The sequence below is a fragment of the Acipenser ruthenus genome, chromosome 8 (genome assembly GCF_902713425.1).
Source record: "Acipenser ruthenus chromosome 8, fAciRut3.2 maternal haplotype, whole genome shotgun sequence".
NCBI lineage: Eukaryota > Metazoa > Chordata > Actinopteri > Acipenseriformes > Acipenseridae > Acipenser > Acipenser ruthenus.
In genome coordinates, this window is record NC_081196.1 from 48,880,913 (window position 1) to 48,900,716 (window position 19,804).

At 36.1% G+C, this 19,804-nt stretch overlaps 2 protein-coding genes across 2 annotated transcripts; both read left to right on the forward strand.

Annotated features, from left to right (window-relative positions):
* Positions 1–3,238: 3,238 nt before the first annotated feature.
* On the forward strand, positions 3,239–10,676 carry ercc1 (excision repair cross-complementation group 1). Its single transcript, XM_034010563.3, has 9 exons — positions 3,239–3,467; positions 3,958–4,416; positions 4,684–4,787; positions 5,214–5,313; positions 5,407–5,483; positions 8,627–8,726; positions 8,927–8,998; positions 9,398–9,466; positions 9,984–10,676. Exons 1-9 carry the CDS (start codon positions 3,405–3,407, stop codon positions 10,062–10,064), a joined length of 1,125 nt encoding a protein of 374 aa, XP_033866454.2. The 5' UTR covers positions 3,239–3,404; the 3' UTR covers positions 10,065–10,676.
* Positions 10,677–10,793: 117 nt separating this feature from the next.
* LOC117406489 (mast cell protease 1A-like) lies at positions 10,794–19,791 on the forward strand. The gene is made up of 5 exons (XM_034010564.3): positions 10,794–13,251; positions 15,102–15,249; positions 18,479–18,620; positions 18,942–19,196; positions 19,308–19,791. Exons 1-5 carry the CDS (start codon positions 13,197–13,199, stop codon positions 19,452–19,454), a joined length of 747 nt encoding a protein of 248 aa, XP_033866455.2. The 5' UTR covers positions 10,794–13,196; the 3' UTR covers positions 19,455–19,791.
* The last annotated feature ends 13 nt before the right edge of the window (positions 19,792–19,804 follow it).

A 19,804-nucleotide genomic window follows, 5' to 3' on the forward strand; every position in this document is an offset into this window, starting at 1 on the left:
AAAGCATTGGTTCTCAAGCACAGAACTCCTATGGTTGTGGTTTGCGGTTTCCTCAGAAATACACAGGCACCGCCAGAACATCACGCTTCATTATCCCTGTATAAATGTTACATTAAATTGGGTCATTATAAGACTAATCCTTGAGATAGAAGGGTGGGGAGCTGGTGGAAGATAATAACACCTATTATTTTATTGTATGGGGATGAACATGGGAATTCCAGACCAATTTCTCTCCTCCACCATGTCCAAGTCTGAGGAAAACATCCCCTTCTCCTACCAGCCAGGGTGTGAGGGACAGCTTGCAGCTGAGGCTGTGGCACCCCCATGGATGGAAGTCTACCCTAACTGGAGTCTATATCAAATTAACAATCACCAAAATCATAGCTAGTCTGCTCATTCCCTATGCTGTACACACACACACACACACACACACACACACACACACACACACATACACACACACAGGTGTACCAGGCAATCAGAAACCTCTTCAAAGTTTTTTGTTTGTCACAGTCAAGAGTTACAATGCTCTTTTCCATTATTTTTCCCTTTTCAATTGTACATACAGTATGATTGTTCTTCAAACATCCGATTCCCTCTAACCTGATTTCCTCCTAATTTTCATCCATGAAGCAACGCTTTGGTTGTTGTCATGGTTCTCTCCGTGGACCACGTAGAGCAAGAAAAGGAGGCTGTGTGGTCCAGTGGTTAAAGAAAAGGGCTTGTAACCAGGAGGTCCCCGGTTCAAATCCCACCTCAGCCACTGACTCACTGCGTGACCCTGAGCAAGTCACTTAACCTCCTTGTGCTCCCTCTTTCGGGTGAGACGTAATTGTAAGTGACTTTGCAGCTGATGCATAGTTCACACACCCTAGTCTCTGTAAGTCGCCTTGGATAAAGGCGTCAGCTAAATAAACAAATAATAATAATAATAAAAGAAAAGCTCATTTTAAATTACCAAAAAATGCAGAGCCTGAGCAATTAGTGAAGAGACAGGGTTTAGAAGAGAGTTATGACCGAAACTGTCTTGGTTTACATCAAGTAAGCGTTATATTAATTCAACAAAGGAAAATACAGTTTGAAAAATATATATATTGTAATGACTTGGTGTGGCAGTGTGGCAGGGTGAAAGCCCGGCCGGTGCACGGGTGTGTGTGGAATATTGGGTGGCAGGGAGGGGGTTAAATTCCTCCCTGAAAAAACACGTGGGAATGTGGCCAAAAATTGAATAAATGATAAAGTGATTAATTAGGGTCTAGCCACAGGTGTATAGAAAAGGTGTTATGTTAGAATTGTGATGGTGGAGGTACGGTGTGGTGTTGGACTGTGTGCTTGCTCGTTTTGTTTTGGTAATTTGTAAATAAATATGTGAAAGTGCTTGAACTGCAGCTTTCTGGTCTCTGAGTCTCCTTGCCGACACTACCCGGTCACACTTGGTAAGAACGGAAGCATGACACATCAAATGCAGCAATTACTTTTATTTTGCATAAAAGCACAGGATACGCAGGTCAGCAATACTTCTCAGCAAGACAGGTTACACAGGTTACTTCTCCAACTCTCCACACCCGGCAAGCACACAGGCTGCCTCTTTTATATCCCAACCCTTACAATATTACAACATTGTAGGTTAACTCCGAACAACCAGTGGCCACTTTCAGCCCTTCTCCCCCTGGCTCCTGCCAGGTGCACATAATGCACCCCGGGACCCCTTTCCTGTGCTTGGTAGGGGTCAGCGGTAGTGCAAGGTTGCACCAATAGTCCAGTATAGGGGAACAGTGTCTACAGAAGTTTAAGCACTCCTGCGCGCAGGAAGACTTGCAAATCGGCATAGTTCAGTGGAAGCAGTATATATAATAACCCAGTAGAAACACTAAGACTTGAAACAACTCAATAGTATTACAAGAAAGTACACATACGCACACAGACTGTATATGTAAATGTATATTAATACCATAACACTATCGTTCCAGACATAAACAGTAGCTTAATATTGCATTTTTATAATATTATGCTATTTATATATGAATAAAGAGTCATGCACAAATCTTTCTCATAGCGTATTAATATGTATTAAGAAAGACTAAACAGTTCAAATTACTTAACGACTTTTCATGCTTCTGATAATTCTATACAGACTTTAGGCATAATGTTAAATGACTTCTTATGGCTGAGATAATTTGCCTCACATTAAATAGTTCACTAGTCAACTGATCTATCACCATCTTGTACTGTATGTGACAATTTGAATGTATCTACCATTCACTTTCATTGGGATTCCAAAGTACAGTTCTCAGTACAGTTTGGAAATGAAGAGGCAGAAAGAGCCTGTCACCAAATTACACACATTGTCATTAGCTCAATGCTTTTAAAAACAGTGCTTTTTCCTATAAAATATATGATAATAACATTTTTGAGTAAAAAGCTGATGATGTACAGCTGGTTTCATAGCCCCCTGATTGGCACTAGTCTTGGACTACCTTACACACTGTAAATGAACATTGGGTAATCCAAAACCAGTGCTAATATGGGGCTGTGAAACCAGACTGTAGTGTTTGAAGCAATAAATGACTAGGAAATAAAGTGCAATAATATTAGTTATCGCTTACATGATATAATCCAAGTGAAAAAAGAATAAAAGATCACAAAATAGATTAAACTGTAAAAACACTCGATTGCTTCATAAATGCTATAGAAATCACAATTTTGTTATTTAAATATATTTATTTGTAAAAATAAATAAATAAATACATAAATAAATAAATAAATAAATAAAAACGCCCTGATGGTAGTACAGTTTTCTACCCGTTTTTAACGTTTTTCAAACTGTCTGTGAACCTTCGCATTACAAGTTCTTCTGACACCTGCTGTACACTGAACTGCAGTGGCAAGAACTGGTAGACCAACAGCACCATCTATCGGTCAAAAAAGAATATAGCTGTCGAAGAGAAGACAGGGGTAAGACTTCAGGTTTTGCTAATCTTAAACATTTACCTGAACATTTTAAAATCATCACGTTTCTGATTTGAAAGCGAGCTATATAGGGCCTGACTAGATTAGATCGATTTTGCTTTATCGTGCTCTTCTGTCCTATCTTCTCTGGCGGCTTGCTGTTGCTAATATACTTTGCTGTTAATACATACTCGGAGCTAGGATGCTGTAAATTGATCAGTTTTGTAATTTTTTTGTGTGTTTGACGAAATCCAAAAATAAATTCAGCGTGTACTATTTCTGCCATCCAACCCTGTGTTATATCGATTCTCTCTTGGATCTGTTGGGTGTGGCTGGCTGGGACTGTCATGGCTGCGACCAGGGAGAAAGCGCAAAACAAAAGCTGTTGCTGTTACTGTTACAGTGTTCGTTTTATTTCATTTGAAATTTAGAATCTCGTGTTCAGTATTTCTGGAATGGAGAAGAAGAAGTTTAACATCCCTTTGGAAGATTCTATTTATACCAAAGAACCAACACCGGTACTTGTTGTTATTTAATATTACGGTTTACAGGGCGGTATGAATTTAGTAACACACGATCGATATACTAGCCTAGCTTGGTTGCAGGAATGAAAACAAAATGGTCAGTTTTATTTCCTTTGATCGTGACACACAACACTTTTTTTTTTCTTAAATCCACAGCTAACACCTTAAATTTGTGTCTTGTTAAAGTATAGTTTTAGGTTATGCTTTAAGAAAAAATAGTGCAGGTACTTTTTTTTCCAAATTTAACCTGCATGTTGCATTAGTCGAACCGTAATTAATGAATTATGCATGTTTGAAGGGATTTCTAACAAAACACTGTTGATTTGACATACAGTTCAAGTAATCCTTGTTGTTTCACATGAACTGCAATGACTGTGCTGTAACCGATAACTCAATTCACATACGTATTTTATCAATGATTTATTTTTGATGCAGTTGTAAGTGGTCTTTTAAAAGCTTTTGTATCTTTGTTTTTGCCATGCAGGTAAAGTCTTTATTTAAGTCCTCAAAAAGCAATGACGATGACACCTCTGTGTCCAAAAAGTCAGCCCAGTCCACAATGGTCCCTGATGGCCAACCACTGTCATACAGTGAGTTCATTGTCCAGGGAAAGGTCCCCCCTCTGTCTCTGGGAGTGCTGGAACCCCACAAAATAGAGACAGGGGAAAGAGGGACGCATGGTGGTGGTGGTGAGGGGAAACGGAACAAAGAGCCTTCTGGGAGAGAAACGGGGAATGATGGAACTGCGACTGTTCGAGAGAGGAGCCCTGGAGCCAAGGCTGCTCATATTGAGAAACAGGAAGTCAGGGCTACTCTGGAAGGAAACCAGAGAGCAGGCACTCTGTCAGAAGGGAAGTGGGACACCCAGAGGGAGGGGATGGTCTCCAGCAGTATCCCAAAGCCACTCGGAACTGGAAACAGCATCCTTGTCAGCCCCAGACAGGTATTGAAGAGAGAGGATGAGAGGCTAATCAACTGCATTGTGTATCATTTTATAAGCAGTATTATTTCTAGTTATCAGAGTGCTGGAGTGAAGAAAGGAGAAAGACAAAGTTGTAGGCATATTTTAGTTTTGAGTATGTGAAGGGGAAATGGGACAGTGGTAGGTATTTCCTTTTTTTGCCACATATCCCAAGCAGCTACAAGGTGCTGGGGAAACACATACATGCAGAAAGCAGTCTTTTTGAAAACAAATGTATTCTTTTTTCAGAGAGGTAACCCATTGCTCAAGTTTGTGAGAAATGTCCCCTGGGAGTTTGGAGATGTTGTTCCTGATTACATTTTGGGGCAAACAACATGTGCTCTGTTCCTCAGGTCTGAAACTAAACTCTTACTCTACATGTATTGTATTTTATGCATTTATTCTATTAGGTTCAAATAATTGTCTTTATTATTATGTCTAGGTGAAACCCATAGTATATTAATAATGCATCTTATTTATACAGGATTTTGAAAAAAAGCCACTGCCCACTTTGGTTGTTTATTTTTGTTTGAATGGAAATACAACAAGCAAAAATAGCCAACTTCTAGATGTATGATCTTGGGGTTTGCGATTACTAAATCATATGTTTTAAAATTGTATTTATGACACTTCTAAAACAGATGTTACAGACATTAATATGGATTACAACCTAGGAAGTACCCTATATTATTACACACCTTTATGTGCTATTGTCACTTATTTTTGGAAGTCCTTTATCAGTTAATTTTTTTTTTTTTTTTTTTAATTCTTGCCTGCAGTCTAAGGTACCACAACCTAAACCCAAATTACATCCACGATCGCCTGAAACAGTTGGGGCAGACATTTTCACTGAGAGTTTTGCTAGTGCAGGTGGATGTGGTGAGTCTCCTTGTTTCCTCTCATGTTCTCTGAGTGTTTCACACATTTTTGTCCTTCTCCAACGTTCCCATTTCTTTGGCATCTCCCTTTCAGAAAGACCCTCACCACTGTCTAAAGGACCTGGCTCGGATCTGTATTATGGCAGACTGTACTCTAATTCTTGCTTGGAGGTGAGTCACTGTCATAGATGTGAAAAGCAGTCCCATATGCAAGTTCATAACCCCTCAGCTCCAAGTTAGTGCCATTGGAAGCACATACTGTTACTTTTTCAGTTAGATCAATACTCAGAGAATGCAAAGTTGAAGAAATAGCCAGTTTGTATATAACTATGTGGCACTTTAACCACACCACAGTGGCCATAAGCAATGCTGAATGCATGACAAATGCAACTTTAAAAATCCCCGGATACCATAATATTTTGCTTGATGCTTGTAGATCTCAGCAACATCTATCCAAACATATCTTTGGGTGATTTTTACCGCCTAAACTTGGTACAAGTAGCAAAAATTCAAACTTCAAGGGGGTTTAATGACCAGTGGTGGGACTTGAAACCAAGTTTTTCACAAATTTGGAAGACTGGGTCCTAAGGTTCTTTCAGCAATACTTGCATTTCAGGACCCACATCCCCTACAGGGTAAAGGGTTAGGCTGGTTTGAATAAAACCCGTCTGTTACCTCTCATCTGGCAATTTGTCAGAAGTGAGTAGGGTGCTCCCAGTATTTTCTTCTGAAAAGCCCTATTCAATACGAGTAGAACGAGGCACTACACATTAGGGGTGAGACCGAATAGTCGAACATTCGACTATTCGATAACGATGGCACCTATCGACAAGTGAATCCAACATTCGAAAGCTAAAAAAAAAAAAAAAATGTATATATTGATTTTATTTTAAAGGCTGTACTGCTGATTGGCTCTCTATGTAGCGGTAATGAAGATTGACTGGAGGGTGGGATTTGTTATTTCTTGTCTGTGATTGGCTAAACTAGAACGTACCTCGGCTAACGATGGCTTACTCACAGAAAAGTTTAGCATGGAAATACTCTGACAAAGTAAATGAAAACACTGTTAAGTGTAAAATATGTGCAGTGCAATTAAACTACCACAAATCTACAACTGGTATGTTAACCCACCTAAAAGACAAACACCGTTCTGTGACGCTAGCAACGACAGAAAAGAAAAGAGGACCGCAACAAACCGCCATTGCATCCTTTGCGGTGAGGCCTCGTCAGTGTGACAACGTCGTACGTGCTGAAAAACATCAGCCCTTATTTATTGCTAATATGGTGTCAAAGGACATGCTTCCCATACGTTTTGTTGAAGGTGAGGGATTTCGGGAGTTGATGAAATTTGTGGAACCTGAATACACAATCCATGCACGAAAAATCCTGCACTAAAACAATTACCACTCGACTCGAAAAAAATGCATGCCGATTCAGCAGCGTCTGTCCGCAGAAATTTGTCAAAGGCTGAGTAGGTGGTGATTAGCGTGGACTGCACCGAATACCGAGTCATACGTCATAATAACCTGTCATTTCATCGAGGATTGGGAAATGAAAAACGTAGTTCTACAGACTCGCGCCACGCCAGAGAGGCATACAGCAGAGAATCTCGCAAATGTGTTAAACACCGCTGTAGACCATTCGGGTTTAACTAGGGGGGGAAATCACTGCCTGTGTTCACGACAATGCCAGCAACATCATCTTCGGAGTTTGTTGAATGGGGCTCGAATTTGTGCTTTGCACACACTTTGCACACACTTTGCAGCTCGCCTTCAACGATGGCTTTAAACTTGGTGCTATACATAATGTAGTCTGTGCGGCCAGCCGTCTTGTGTCGCATTTTCATCACAGTGCAATAGCTACTGAGGCTCTGAAGTTGAAACAAAAACAAACAACTCTGCCTGAGCACCGTCTGCTGCAGTATTGCCGGACCTGATGGACATGCTGATTTTTTTAAACAAGAATAAGTGAACATGATGATAATAATGGACATTGCTAGCCTAACTATTCCTAAAGTTTTAGTTAGGATTTTTTTTTGCTTCCATGGAAGGCTAGTGCGTTAATGCCACTCAGGCCTTTTTGTTCATTCATTTATTTATTAATATTATTAAGCTAGCTACATACATAGCAAGCTGTTGCCTATACAGGCTATTTATTTTTTATTCACTGGAACTCGAACGCACAGGTATGTTTCCGATCTGATTTAACGTAGACCGGTAGTCTGCTTGTTGTGTGTGGTTTGAAAACGTAGGAAAAGTAAATCGTTTAGTTAAGTGGATTGTATAAATTAGCTAGCTAGATAGTCTAATGCATTTTGTATTTCGCTGTTATGACCGGAAAACATTATTGCCACAAGGATGCTAATGTTAAGGCGTTTGCCTCGCAGCTCACATTGCTAAACTATTATTGAATGAAAATTAAATTAATAATTGAATAAAAATTATACTTTTTTTTTTTTTTAATTGTCACAACCTTTATAGTTCATTTGAAATTGTAATTAACGGAAAAGCTTGTGACAATATCGGTAAAAAAATAACACTTGCTTGCAAAATACGAGAGTCTCACACGAGAGTTGACGGTATGTTATGTTATTGCTGCTGTTATGGCATTTCTGTATGTTTCCTAATAGGAAGGTATTTTTTACATAGCCTAATGTTTATTTAACAAAGTTAGCTAAGTATTTTAAAATAAAGTTCAGAATTTATTGCAATTGCAATAATTGTCACTTTGCATTATTTCGCATTTATTGTACGTCTCATTTTGAATGGGAGGCGGGGGGGGGGGGGGGGGGGCGACTATTCGATTAGTCGACCTCAACAGCTGTGGATTTATCGATAGTCAAAATATGTGTCGTGCACATCCCTACTACACATGATGGTAGCATCTAAATTACACCCAGGGTGATTTTTCTGGTCAAGGTACATTTCTCACTTTAGGTTGACCTTTGCAAGGTCACAGGTCGAAGGGGACATTTAAAAAAAAAAAAAAAAAAAAAAAAAAATGGCTATCATTTCTGAACAGCGTGTCTGAAAACCCCCAGGTGAATTTTTCTAGGAATATCTGAGATGGACGGGCAACGGCACTGTTTGAGTTGGCATGAAATGACCCAGCTGTTATACAGTATGTGGTAGGGTTAACTGATAACAATAACAATACACCCTGTTGTGAAATGGACTCAAGAATTTAGAATGTACTTGCACTACTTGCTTATAGTATATTGCTAATTCCAAGTTCCCTATCTGTTCTGAGGGCACATTTGTACATAAAACTCAAAGCTTTGCTCTACCAATGTCATCTATTTGTCTGTCTTTTAGTCCCGAGGAGGCCGGCAGGTATCTTGAGACCTACAAATCATACGAGAAGAAACCAGCGGACCTATTAAAGGAGCGAGTCGAACAGGACTTCCTGTCTATGGTAGTAGTGATCCCTTTAAGAAGAAGCTGCAATTAAAACATCAAGCCACCAGGTGGCATGTGTCCTATGCAATAATTCTAAACAGAATCGCAGTTAAAGCATTTGTGCTTTATGCGAAAGGAAAATCCCATTACAATTGAAATGTTTGTTTTTGCACATCCCTGTAATCTAAGTATTGCTGTCTGTGTCTGTACATCTAGGTGACTGATTGTTTGACAACCGTCAAGTCAGTAAATAAGACGGACACATTAACTCTTCTGGCAACATTTTCTGTAAGTAGAATGAATATATATATATATATATATATATATATATATATATATATATATATATATATATATATATATAGATATATATAGATAGATTTATTTATTTATTTGTGGCTCCCCTCATGTGCTGTCAATTATATCTTGATCAACCCTTAAAGGTATGATTCCAGACTTGGTTGGACCAAATGGTTTATTTCTTTTTATTTTATTTATATAGCTTATATATAAACAGCATCACATCTTCAAACCTGTCATTGCTATTAATTAAGTATTCTTAAGTCTCTTCCATTTGAACTTCAATAGCTATGCAAGGCAAAACCGTCACTTTCCCTCCTCCTCCTCCCATACTCTCTCTATCACTGCTTTGTTTTGGTAATATTAAGAGGATGTCCTGTTTTTCAGTCTTTGGAAGGTATTATCAAAGCATCCAAAGAAGACCTCACTCTCTGTCCTGGTCTGGGACCACAGAAGGTGAGAATCTAACTTAAATGTTTTATTTATTTTTGTAAAGGTAATAATAATAATAATAATAATAATAATAATAATAATAATAATAATAATAATAATATGTTAACTAAGTGCATTTTGATTTGAAATCTAAATGAGTCATTTCATGTCTGGACCAAAGGGAATAGCAGAACTCATGTCACATTTTATATATATATATATATATATATATATATATATATATACAGTATATATTATATAATATTGTATACTCTATTGTGTAATATTGTGTTAATCAAATAAGCTTTGTGTGTTCCTATTTCAAAAGAATGAAAAAGGTTTTCAAAATGATGAAATTACATTTAAAACAGAATGATGTTTGTTCTATTTTGGTGATACATTTTATTTGAAAAGCCTTGGTTAGCACTGTTAAAATAAGCCACAGGGTTATTGTTTGACTACCTTTGTTGCAGCAGAGTCGTGATCAATAGTAAAAAGTGAATTTGCATTTTGGTAATAATTTGGATGACATTTGTTTCAGGCTCAACGTCTCCATGATGTGTTACACCAACCCTTCCTCAAATCAAAGAAGCACAAATTGGAGAAAAAGACAGAAACATAAGAGCTATCTGGACATTCTTATTGTTTTTGCTGAAGAGTACCATGAAATTGTGCCATCATAAGGTTTGCCATTGCAAAGTGAAACACTGAGGGTAAAACAAGGGGCAGCCACATTGTAAACACAGGCTCAGGATATGTATTTTTGTTAATATTGGCAACTTGAATTTTCATGACACTTGCAAGATGTTTTTTTTTTTGTGGTATACATTTTCAATTTCTCATTTTCAAGGAGCAGCTGACAATAAGTTGACAAATTAAAAGACTTTCTAAAAATAAATCAATAAAATACACCAGGTAAATAACAGTCCATAAAGAAGTAACAAGCCTATCTTCCATTTATTACAAAAGATAGGTGAAAACAGTTCACTGTGAACTACATCTTCATTATATGAATTAGAATTACAGATATCAAGCCAGCGTTGTCTCCTGTAGACTTGAAATAAGTAAATTTTGAGCTGTACAGAGCCTTTAGAAGTTGTCTGCCTGCCTATTTTATTTACAAAAAAAAAAAATTTAAAGCAGGTTCTTGAAGTAACATATTTTCTACACAAAACATACATTTTTAAAATGAAATTTCTTTAAATAAACGCAATATTTTCTTTTCTACTTTAAATGCATCCTATATTCTGTATTTATTTTGCAAATGATTGTCAGTACAGAGCAAGATCTTTTTGGATGCTGACTTTGAAAATGGTAAATAGTGGGAATACCGTATAAAAGTTACGAGTGAAGGCAGAATGCATAGTATACTCTGCAGTTAAAGAGATTTGTAAACTTGGTTGCTTTTCTGCAGGAGAATCCGCCTCTAACCAAAACGTCATCAGCAAAAATATGTGAGTAGGGTGTTTTTCCTTACCTGAGTGCTGAGTGGTTCGTATTTAGTTCTGCGGGGTGAGTGGTCGGGTTGACAGGCTGGGCTGTCTTCCCCAGCGCAGTCATGCTCTCGTGGACAGGCAGTGCCTCCGCTTTCATTTTTCTTATGTTTTCAATATTTGGGGGGTAGGTGGCATGCGCCACTGTGGGGTGTGTTAATTATTATTATTTATCATTCATGGTTTGGCGGCCTCGTCTTTTGTGGGGGCTCATAGCCACTTACTAGCTGCGCCACTGGGATGCATGTAACCATTCATGTTTTTCCAGCTGGCCTTATGCAGGTAGCCTTTGCGAACCAACGGACGAGGCCTTTGGCCAAATTTATTATTCACTCGGGCCCTGAGCGCCCATCACAGTAATTGGTCCCTGAGCGCCCATCACAGTTCATCAAACCATCTACAATTGCAATCAATAAATCTCATCCATGGCGGATTCTCTGTGCTGAATGCCACTAGCCGTATTGAAGACTATAAAGTTGCAGAGGTGCGTGTTGTCACCGAGAGAATGGCTGAGAAACAAAGAACAGGAGCTTAAAATAAGAAACCAAGACCCGACCATGCACAAGGTGTGAAGTGTGCGGGAAGAGCTGCTGATCATGGTTGCACAGACATCATGGTTGCACAGAAGAAGCAAACACCCCCTTTCATAGCTGTAAATACATCATTTTACCAGTAAGTTTCATGAAGAAGTAGGTCACTATGAGGTAGGTGTAGGTGTTGCATACAGATTGATATAAAAAAAAAAAAAAACAGATTTGTCTATAGGTTAATACATCGATCCTCTCAATAATGTGAGTATTTGTAACCAAGTTTTATCACAATTTGTGTTATCTACATACAAGTAAAATATTCTGTGTGACTCATGTACATATGTACAAACAGAAAGATAAGCAGCTTTTTGATGTGTACCAGTTATTGGCTTAATTAGTCAAGATTAACATGTGTTCCAGATCTTTAGCCACTGATGATGTAAAGACACATAAAACCTGCAGGATAGGGGCTCTCCAGCACCAGGATAGGACACCCCTGCCCTAGAGGCTGCTGCTACTTCACTTAAAATAACTTTTTTTCAGTGCCAAGTATCTTGTTTTGGGTTGACTCAAGTTCTTCATTAAAACATCACGAAACCTGTAAATTGTGCAGCAAGTTTCAGAGGCTTTGCCACTTATACCCAGTCTGCACTACCTAAATAAATAATGTGAAATTAACATGTTTGATATTCATGAAATGAATTAATAATATTCTTTTTGAGCATGTTTAATTCCAGAACAGGAAGTGCACAGTTGACTTACTGCTTAGTCTAAGCGAGTGGGACTTACTTGTGGCTCTTTAAGTCTAGTGCAAACCGGGTCTGCACTGCTCAGGTCAATAATTAAGGAGGAGGTTTAATCGAAGAGTCACAAGTGAGCACCACACCCTATGACTCACAAATGTGAAATGTCAGTTGTTAAAAAAAGTGTCATGATTATTTTTTATTATTATTATTTGATAACAAAAAGAGAAAACAGTTGGAAACATGAACAATTTTTAATATTGATAAGAAACATCTATTTTAAAAAGCTTACATACAATACCTCTACAATTTACCTGAATTTAAACTACTGTCATAAACTACTGCTGTTACACATACCTTTGTTCTTCACACGAGGTGGTAAATGTGATACATGTTGTCTCATTAACCCAGCACAGCTTTTGGCTTTTTGTTGTTATGTCAGATCCACAATGTAGGTTGATTTTCAAAGTGTTTATGAAGGATTAAGCTCATAGGTATACAGTGGTATAGAGCCATTATGAAGATGAATACTGTGTTGACATATATGCATGTTCCAAATTTAAGAATACACTACAGGCAAAGAACCAAAAGATCTTCAACAGGAAATGCCGATCATGGATAATAAATAATACCGTATCCAGGAAGTCTCTTTGATATTCAGTTCTCTTTTACAGGGTTCAGGTCAAGAGCTTGATTGTCCAAGATAAAAAATAAAATAAAAAATAAAACATAAGATACAATTGCATGAGTTGTGTGCACTTTCTGAATTGGTAATGATTGTGAGTTGTATGTATACGACTCCTGGATGGAAAGCCCCTTGTTGCCCACCTCTGCACTGTTGCAATATAGCTTCTGCTGAATTTCACACCAGGATGTTAAATAAAAAGTTGTTTACCACCATATCCTGTCAGGTTATCACAGAAGATATATTTAAACTCCATAACCCCTTTTTTCATTTAAGGGTATCATTAGTGACTGCTGGCTCAAAATGTATTACTTGATGTTCACCGTCCTTCTTTTACTTCATCCCTGGGTTCCAACTGGTAAGGAGTATCTTTCCATGGGAAATCACTAAAATAGTTTGCTTTTACTTTAAAATGACTGTAGGTTCATCATGAAATTTTGAGGTTATGGTAATGATTTTAAATGAATACATTTCAATTGCATGTTTAAGTTGCTTCATGTGAATTCATTAGAAACAGATAGGAACTGATTTACTGCTTTACAACATATTGATTGAGTGTGAAACCAGTATTATAATTCTCATCTCTTATTAGTTTTCAATAGGGGCTTATTCTAATAGAGAAACAAGCGTGAATGTGTCACTTAGTGATAGATTTGACAAGCTTAGATCTGAAGAAGATCCGATACTATAAGATCCGACCATCCCTTCATCTCAAAGGGAAAAAAAGCATCATGAATATTTTTTTTAATTATTTCATAACAAAATCAAAACAGCTGGAAACATGAAGTTTTAATAGTGATAAGAAACATCTCATTGAAAAAGCTGGAATACAGTATCTCTACAATTTATCTGAACTTATCGTATACTACTGCTGTTACACATACCTTTGTTCTTCACACAAGGTGGTAAATGTGATAGGGGCAGCAGTGTGGAGTAGTGGTTAGGGCTCTGGACTCTTAACCGGAGGGTCGTGGGTTCAATCCCAGATGGGGGACACTGCTGCTGTACCCTTGAGCAAGGTACTTTACCTAGATTGCTCCAGTAAAAACCCCACTATATAAATGGAGAATTGTATGTAAAAATAATGTGTTAAAAATAATTTAATTGTATGTAAAAATAATGTGTTAAAAATAATGTAATTGTATGTAAAAAAATATATATATATATATTATATTGTAACAATTGTAAGTTGCCCTGGATAAGGGCGTCAGCTAAGAAATAAATAATAATAATAAAAAGTAGTCTCTTAACCCAGCATGGCTTTGGCTTTTTGGTGAAGACTAGCTGTATGTGCTGTTATGTCAGATTCACAATGTAGGTCGGTTTTCAAAGTGTTTGTGAATAGGTATACAGAATTATATACCCATTATGAAGGTGAATTCTATGTTGACATATATGCATATTTATCCAATGAAATTCTATGTACCTTCAGTAGTAAGGCCACTCTGTATTAGGCCACATTGTGTTGATGCCATTTCTGGCATTAATGGTGAGTTATCATCACTGTATATGTAAATATGCCAGTACTCCTACTCGTTTATATTATACATTGATATTCATTCATTATAGACAGACTTGTCTGTTTCATTTTAAAAAATAAAATGAATATTAGTCATGTTTGAATGTGTCACTTACTGGTAGATTTGATAAGCTTTGTGCTCATGTTCACATGGTGTTGTTGTTGTGTTTGTTCTACAGCAGTGTCCATGAAACAATACATTTTTAACACATACTTTATTTGATAAACTTTAATTTTCTAGGATCAAGAAGGGTTTTATGAATATAATTAAATGTATTAAAGTATTATGAAGAGTCATTGTAATTTTAGGTGCTCTTACTTGTAATCATCTTTAATAAAAGCATTCTACATTCCATGAGCCAGGAATGATGACTTGACAACATTTGAGAGGCTAGATTTTGACATTTTGAGCTTCCTTAGAATGACCATGACAGGTGTAAATGCTGCCCACCTGATAGGGTATAAAGGACAGTTGAAATACAATGGATGACCACATACTGTATTCGCAGCTAAACAACACAGGTTTGAGGGACAACAGAAGACATTATAAAGGCTTCCAAGCCAAGTTTTGTTTCAGCCTTACCCGTTGTCATAAAACGTCAAACAAACCAACAAGAGGTTTCAGGGCCTCTACCATGCTTGGTGGTTGTTCTTACCAAATGTCTCATACCAGTCTGTGACTCTTTTAGGAGCTTTCAATACTTCTATTATTGGAGGCAGGGCGGCAAAACCTCACTCCAGACCCTACATGGCTTCACTGCAGATTGATAGTCGTCATATGTGTGGAGGGTTCCTGGTGCGAGAAGACTTTGTTTTGACAGCCGCCCATTGTTACACGTAAGTAATCCTTAAGTGAAGGTAAAAACCTTTTGAAATATGCAAAAACAATTTTAAAATAGAATTAGATACTACGTGTACTATAACCCCATTGGCTTGGGGTTAATTGACATTTTTAGAACCCCGAAATCTTTTTGTATTCGACTTGGGGTTGTCTTGTGTATGACCCCCTGATTATACAGAAAATTTACTTTTCCTGAAGCCAATCTGAAGAAGATCCGATACCAGAACACCTGACCATCCCTTAATGTCAAAGTGAGACTACTTATCGAATTACCGATCTGAGTTTTCATCCCTTCATGTAAAAGTGTCAAACTAGGCTACTTTGCAAATAAAAAAAAATGTAATAATAATAATAATAATAATAATAATAAAATGTTAATGTGGTAATAAATAAAAAGCTAACTGACTTTGAGAGGAACATACTGTATTTAGCATATGTTCATCCACAACTTTACACACTCAATTATAAATCTTACATAAAACTATTAAAAAGAAAAAAAAACTGTGTACAATTCTACCCATAGTCCATATTTATTTAATTTTCATCCATTCATGTAAAAGTGTCAAACTAGGCTACTTTGCAAATAATAAAAAAATATATAATAATAATAATAATAATAATAATAATAATAATAATAATAATAATAATAATAATAATAATAATGTAATGTGGTAATAAATACATTTGCAGGCCAATGGTTTTAAATACAATTATCAAACCATCTGATTTATTTATTTATTTATTTATCTAGTATGAAACTGACATTTCTATGTGAAGAAAAATGAAAACTTATTTTAATCTTATTTTAAGAGAGGAACATATTGTATTTAGCATATGTTCGTTCATCCAAAACTTTACACACTCAATTATAAATCTTACGTAAAACTATTAAAAAAAAAACAACAACAACAAAAAAAAAACTGTGTACAATTCTACCCATAGGCCATATTTATTTAATTGTCATCCCTTCATTTAAAAGCAGGACTAGTTGGAATTATTCTCCAGGGTAGCGCCAATTGTGTAAAACTATTTGGAAACATAAAAAAAGAAAAAAAGAATAGGCTACATTGTATAAAGAATAGGCTACAATGTATAAAGAATAAGCTACATTTTATAAAGAATAGGCTACATTGTATAAAGAATAGGCTACATTGTATAAAGAATAGGCTACATTTTATAAAGAATAGGCTACATTGTATAAAGAACAGGCTACATTTTATAAAGAATAGGCTACATTGTATAAAGAACAGGCTACATTTTATAAAGAATAGGCTACATTGTAGACCTATTTTAAATACAATTATCAAACTATCTGATTTTATTTATTTATTTAGCCTACATTTCAAAAGTCTTCTTCAGATCAGCTTTGGGTACAGTGATGGGGTCATTCGCAAGTCGAATATGAAAAGATTTCGGGTTTCGAAAAATGTCAATTGACCCCAAGCCGATGGGGTGAACCTCTGTCCTAACATACTGTATACTAAGCATTGTAAAGCCATGGCCATTTAAAAAACAAGGCGAACCAAGGTAAACTATGTTAAATGTATTGTATAACAGTGGGAAAATCATGGCAGAACTGCAAAATTACTGTGGTAAACTTTTATTCACCACCTGCAGTCCAAAACATATGAAACCTCAGTTAAGTTACCTCTCTAATAGGACCAACATGCTGTAAAATTACTAACAATTCTTTATTATGATTCAACATTTTACTTAGACACTAAAACAGTAAAATAGAACAGTTTGCATATACAAAGATTAAATTGATTAACTGTTCAATAAAGTGCTACTTTTAAACAATTGAAATTCCTATTAATATTTATCCTATGAAATTCTATGTACCTTCAGTAGTAAGTCTACTCCTGTATTAGGCCACAGTGTGTTGGTGCTTTTTCTGTCATTAATGGTGATTTCTCACTGTACATGTATATAGCCAGTACTCATAATCATTTATATTATACACTGAAATTATAGACAGACTTGTTTTTATTCTTTAAGAAATAACATTTATATTACTCATAAAACCCTAAATGTAGATTTGAATTACCCTGGCTGAACAGGTGGCTCTACCCATAATTAATTTGATACAGTTTTTCATACAGGTTGTCAAAAATGGTTAGAAGTGTCTGTGACTGTTTTTATTTAAAGTACCAAGTATATTTGAAATATATATATATATATATATATATATATATATATATATATATATATATATATATATATATATATATATATATATATATATATATAAAGTTGAATCTGATTTACTTTTATTTTGGATTTACATTAGCATCATAAACTAGACAATTGGGCGTGATTATATTGCCGGTTGAGAATTGCTTACTAGCGGTCAATAAAACACACAATTTCCATCTTAGCTGTGAAGCCATGAGATGATATTAATAACGATACCTGCTGTCTGTGCAACTCTTCACACCTACTCCCACCATATAACCTCTTACTGAAATAAATACTGCAGACAGTAATACCTCTTGTCGGTAAAACAATTTACCGACCCAACACAAGGTTAGATATCCTTGCTATTTCCAGGCCAGATTGTTTACAAATTAGTTACAAATTCGTCTTATCCTGGGGAAGAGACTTTTGAGGCCTGAAAGCAGCTCGGCGACCCTTCATTTAGCAGAGACTGTCCAATAATTTATTAAAACACAATTGCTCTGGACGACACTAACAATCTTGTCACGTATGAAACGGATTGCAGTACTAGCCATAAGGCTCACAATGTTGTTGCTTTCATTTCTTTCACTTGTACCTTGGGTGACACAAGCCAGTTAATTTAGTCATCTGGACATCTAGGACTGCTAACCAAGTTTTTAAAATGTACTTCTTGTTAGCATTATCCCCCTTTTCCTTTTAGTTTCTTGTATTATATACTTCAATTGATAATTTGTAGATCTATTTCACAGACACACTACCTGTGATGGTTGCAGCTTCATCCCTACAGAATTATACTTAAAAAAATCTTTATAATAGTTACAATAAAAATAAAAAAACAGCACAAAACAATGAAAAACTACAATCTTTGTAACACAAGAAACTGGGGACCAGTCATAATACAGCTAATGGACTTTCTAGCCCTTCTACAACAAAAATACTGCTATATTGTAGCAGAATGCAGACTGTAAATGAACTGTATAATGATCTTACATTGAAGTTTAAATTCTCAAATTGTGTACTTTTATGTCAACATTTGTTTATTTTTAGAGACAGAGCTCTTACTGTGGTTTTGGGTGCCCACAATCTAAAAGTCAAGGAAAAATCACAGCAGAAGATTCAAGTAAAACAATTCTACAAGCACAAACTGAATACGCTGAACAAATATGACTTTGATGTCATGTTACTGAAGGTATTTATCGATAGTTTTGCATGACACTTGCCATTTAAACAGTATGTCAGATTAGTTTATTCAAACTTGCTGGGTTTTGTGGCAAAATTCATACATTGCCTATTAATTTCGTCAAAATTCAAATGTCTACATGAATTTTTTTTTCCAGTTGACATTTAACATCCTTTACTTTTTATTTGAAAATCTTCCTGCAGTTCCCCCCTAGGACTTTCTGTCAGCTCTGGAAATTATGTTTGATTTCAAGAGCTGCTCTGTAAAATTATAACTGGGGAGTTATATATCTGATTTTGTTTCCTTACTGTTTTTGCTTTTGTTAAATAGCTTGCTACAAATGCCACCCTGAATAATAAGGTGAAAGTGATAGGGCTCCCCAAGAAAAATGGAGATATTCCAGCCAAAACTAAATGCACTGTAGCAGGCTGGGGTAAGAAGCATGCCACTGGAGAAGCTGAAAATGTTCTTCAGGAGGTAACTGTGGTCATAGAAAACAGGAACGACTGCAAAAAGGTGTGGAAAAAATATGTGAATAACAGAATGATATGCACAAATTTCACTGGACAAAAGGGCATATGTCAGGTACGTCTGTATGGTTTATAGGGTTACCTCATTATTTTGTTTTGTATAATATAAGCTGCCATTTTACAGCAGTCCAACAATATTTTAAACATGCAAATTACTTTATTTCAGGGTGACTCAGGAGGCCCTCTCTTGTGCAATACAAAAGCACAAGGAATTGCTGCATTCACAGGACAAGACTGTGAGGATCGCACATACCCGCAAGTTTACATGAAAATTGCAAGCTTTATTCCATGGATAAATGAAATAATGGAATAGTTACGTGTAACACGGATGGATAACAAAATGTTGAGAGTACTTTTGGAACATTATAGTGTTTCCACATCTCTATTAAGAATTTCCAAAATTGTATTGATTGTTTCATTAAAAACATCAATTTGAATTATTTGGTTTTTCAAGTCTTTAAAAACAACACAATCGTAATAATCTTAAAACTAAAATACACTCTCTGATTTTCTGTAATCTTATTTCAAATGTTACTTTATTACATGATATAACACAGCCTCAAAAACTTGGAATCAGAAACAGATCAGAGAAAGCTGGTTCACAGTTTCAACAATGCATTGCCGCAATTGTTCACATTCTTTTTTTTAACACGTAAACCTTTT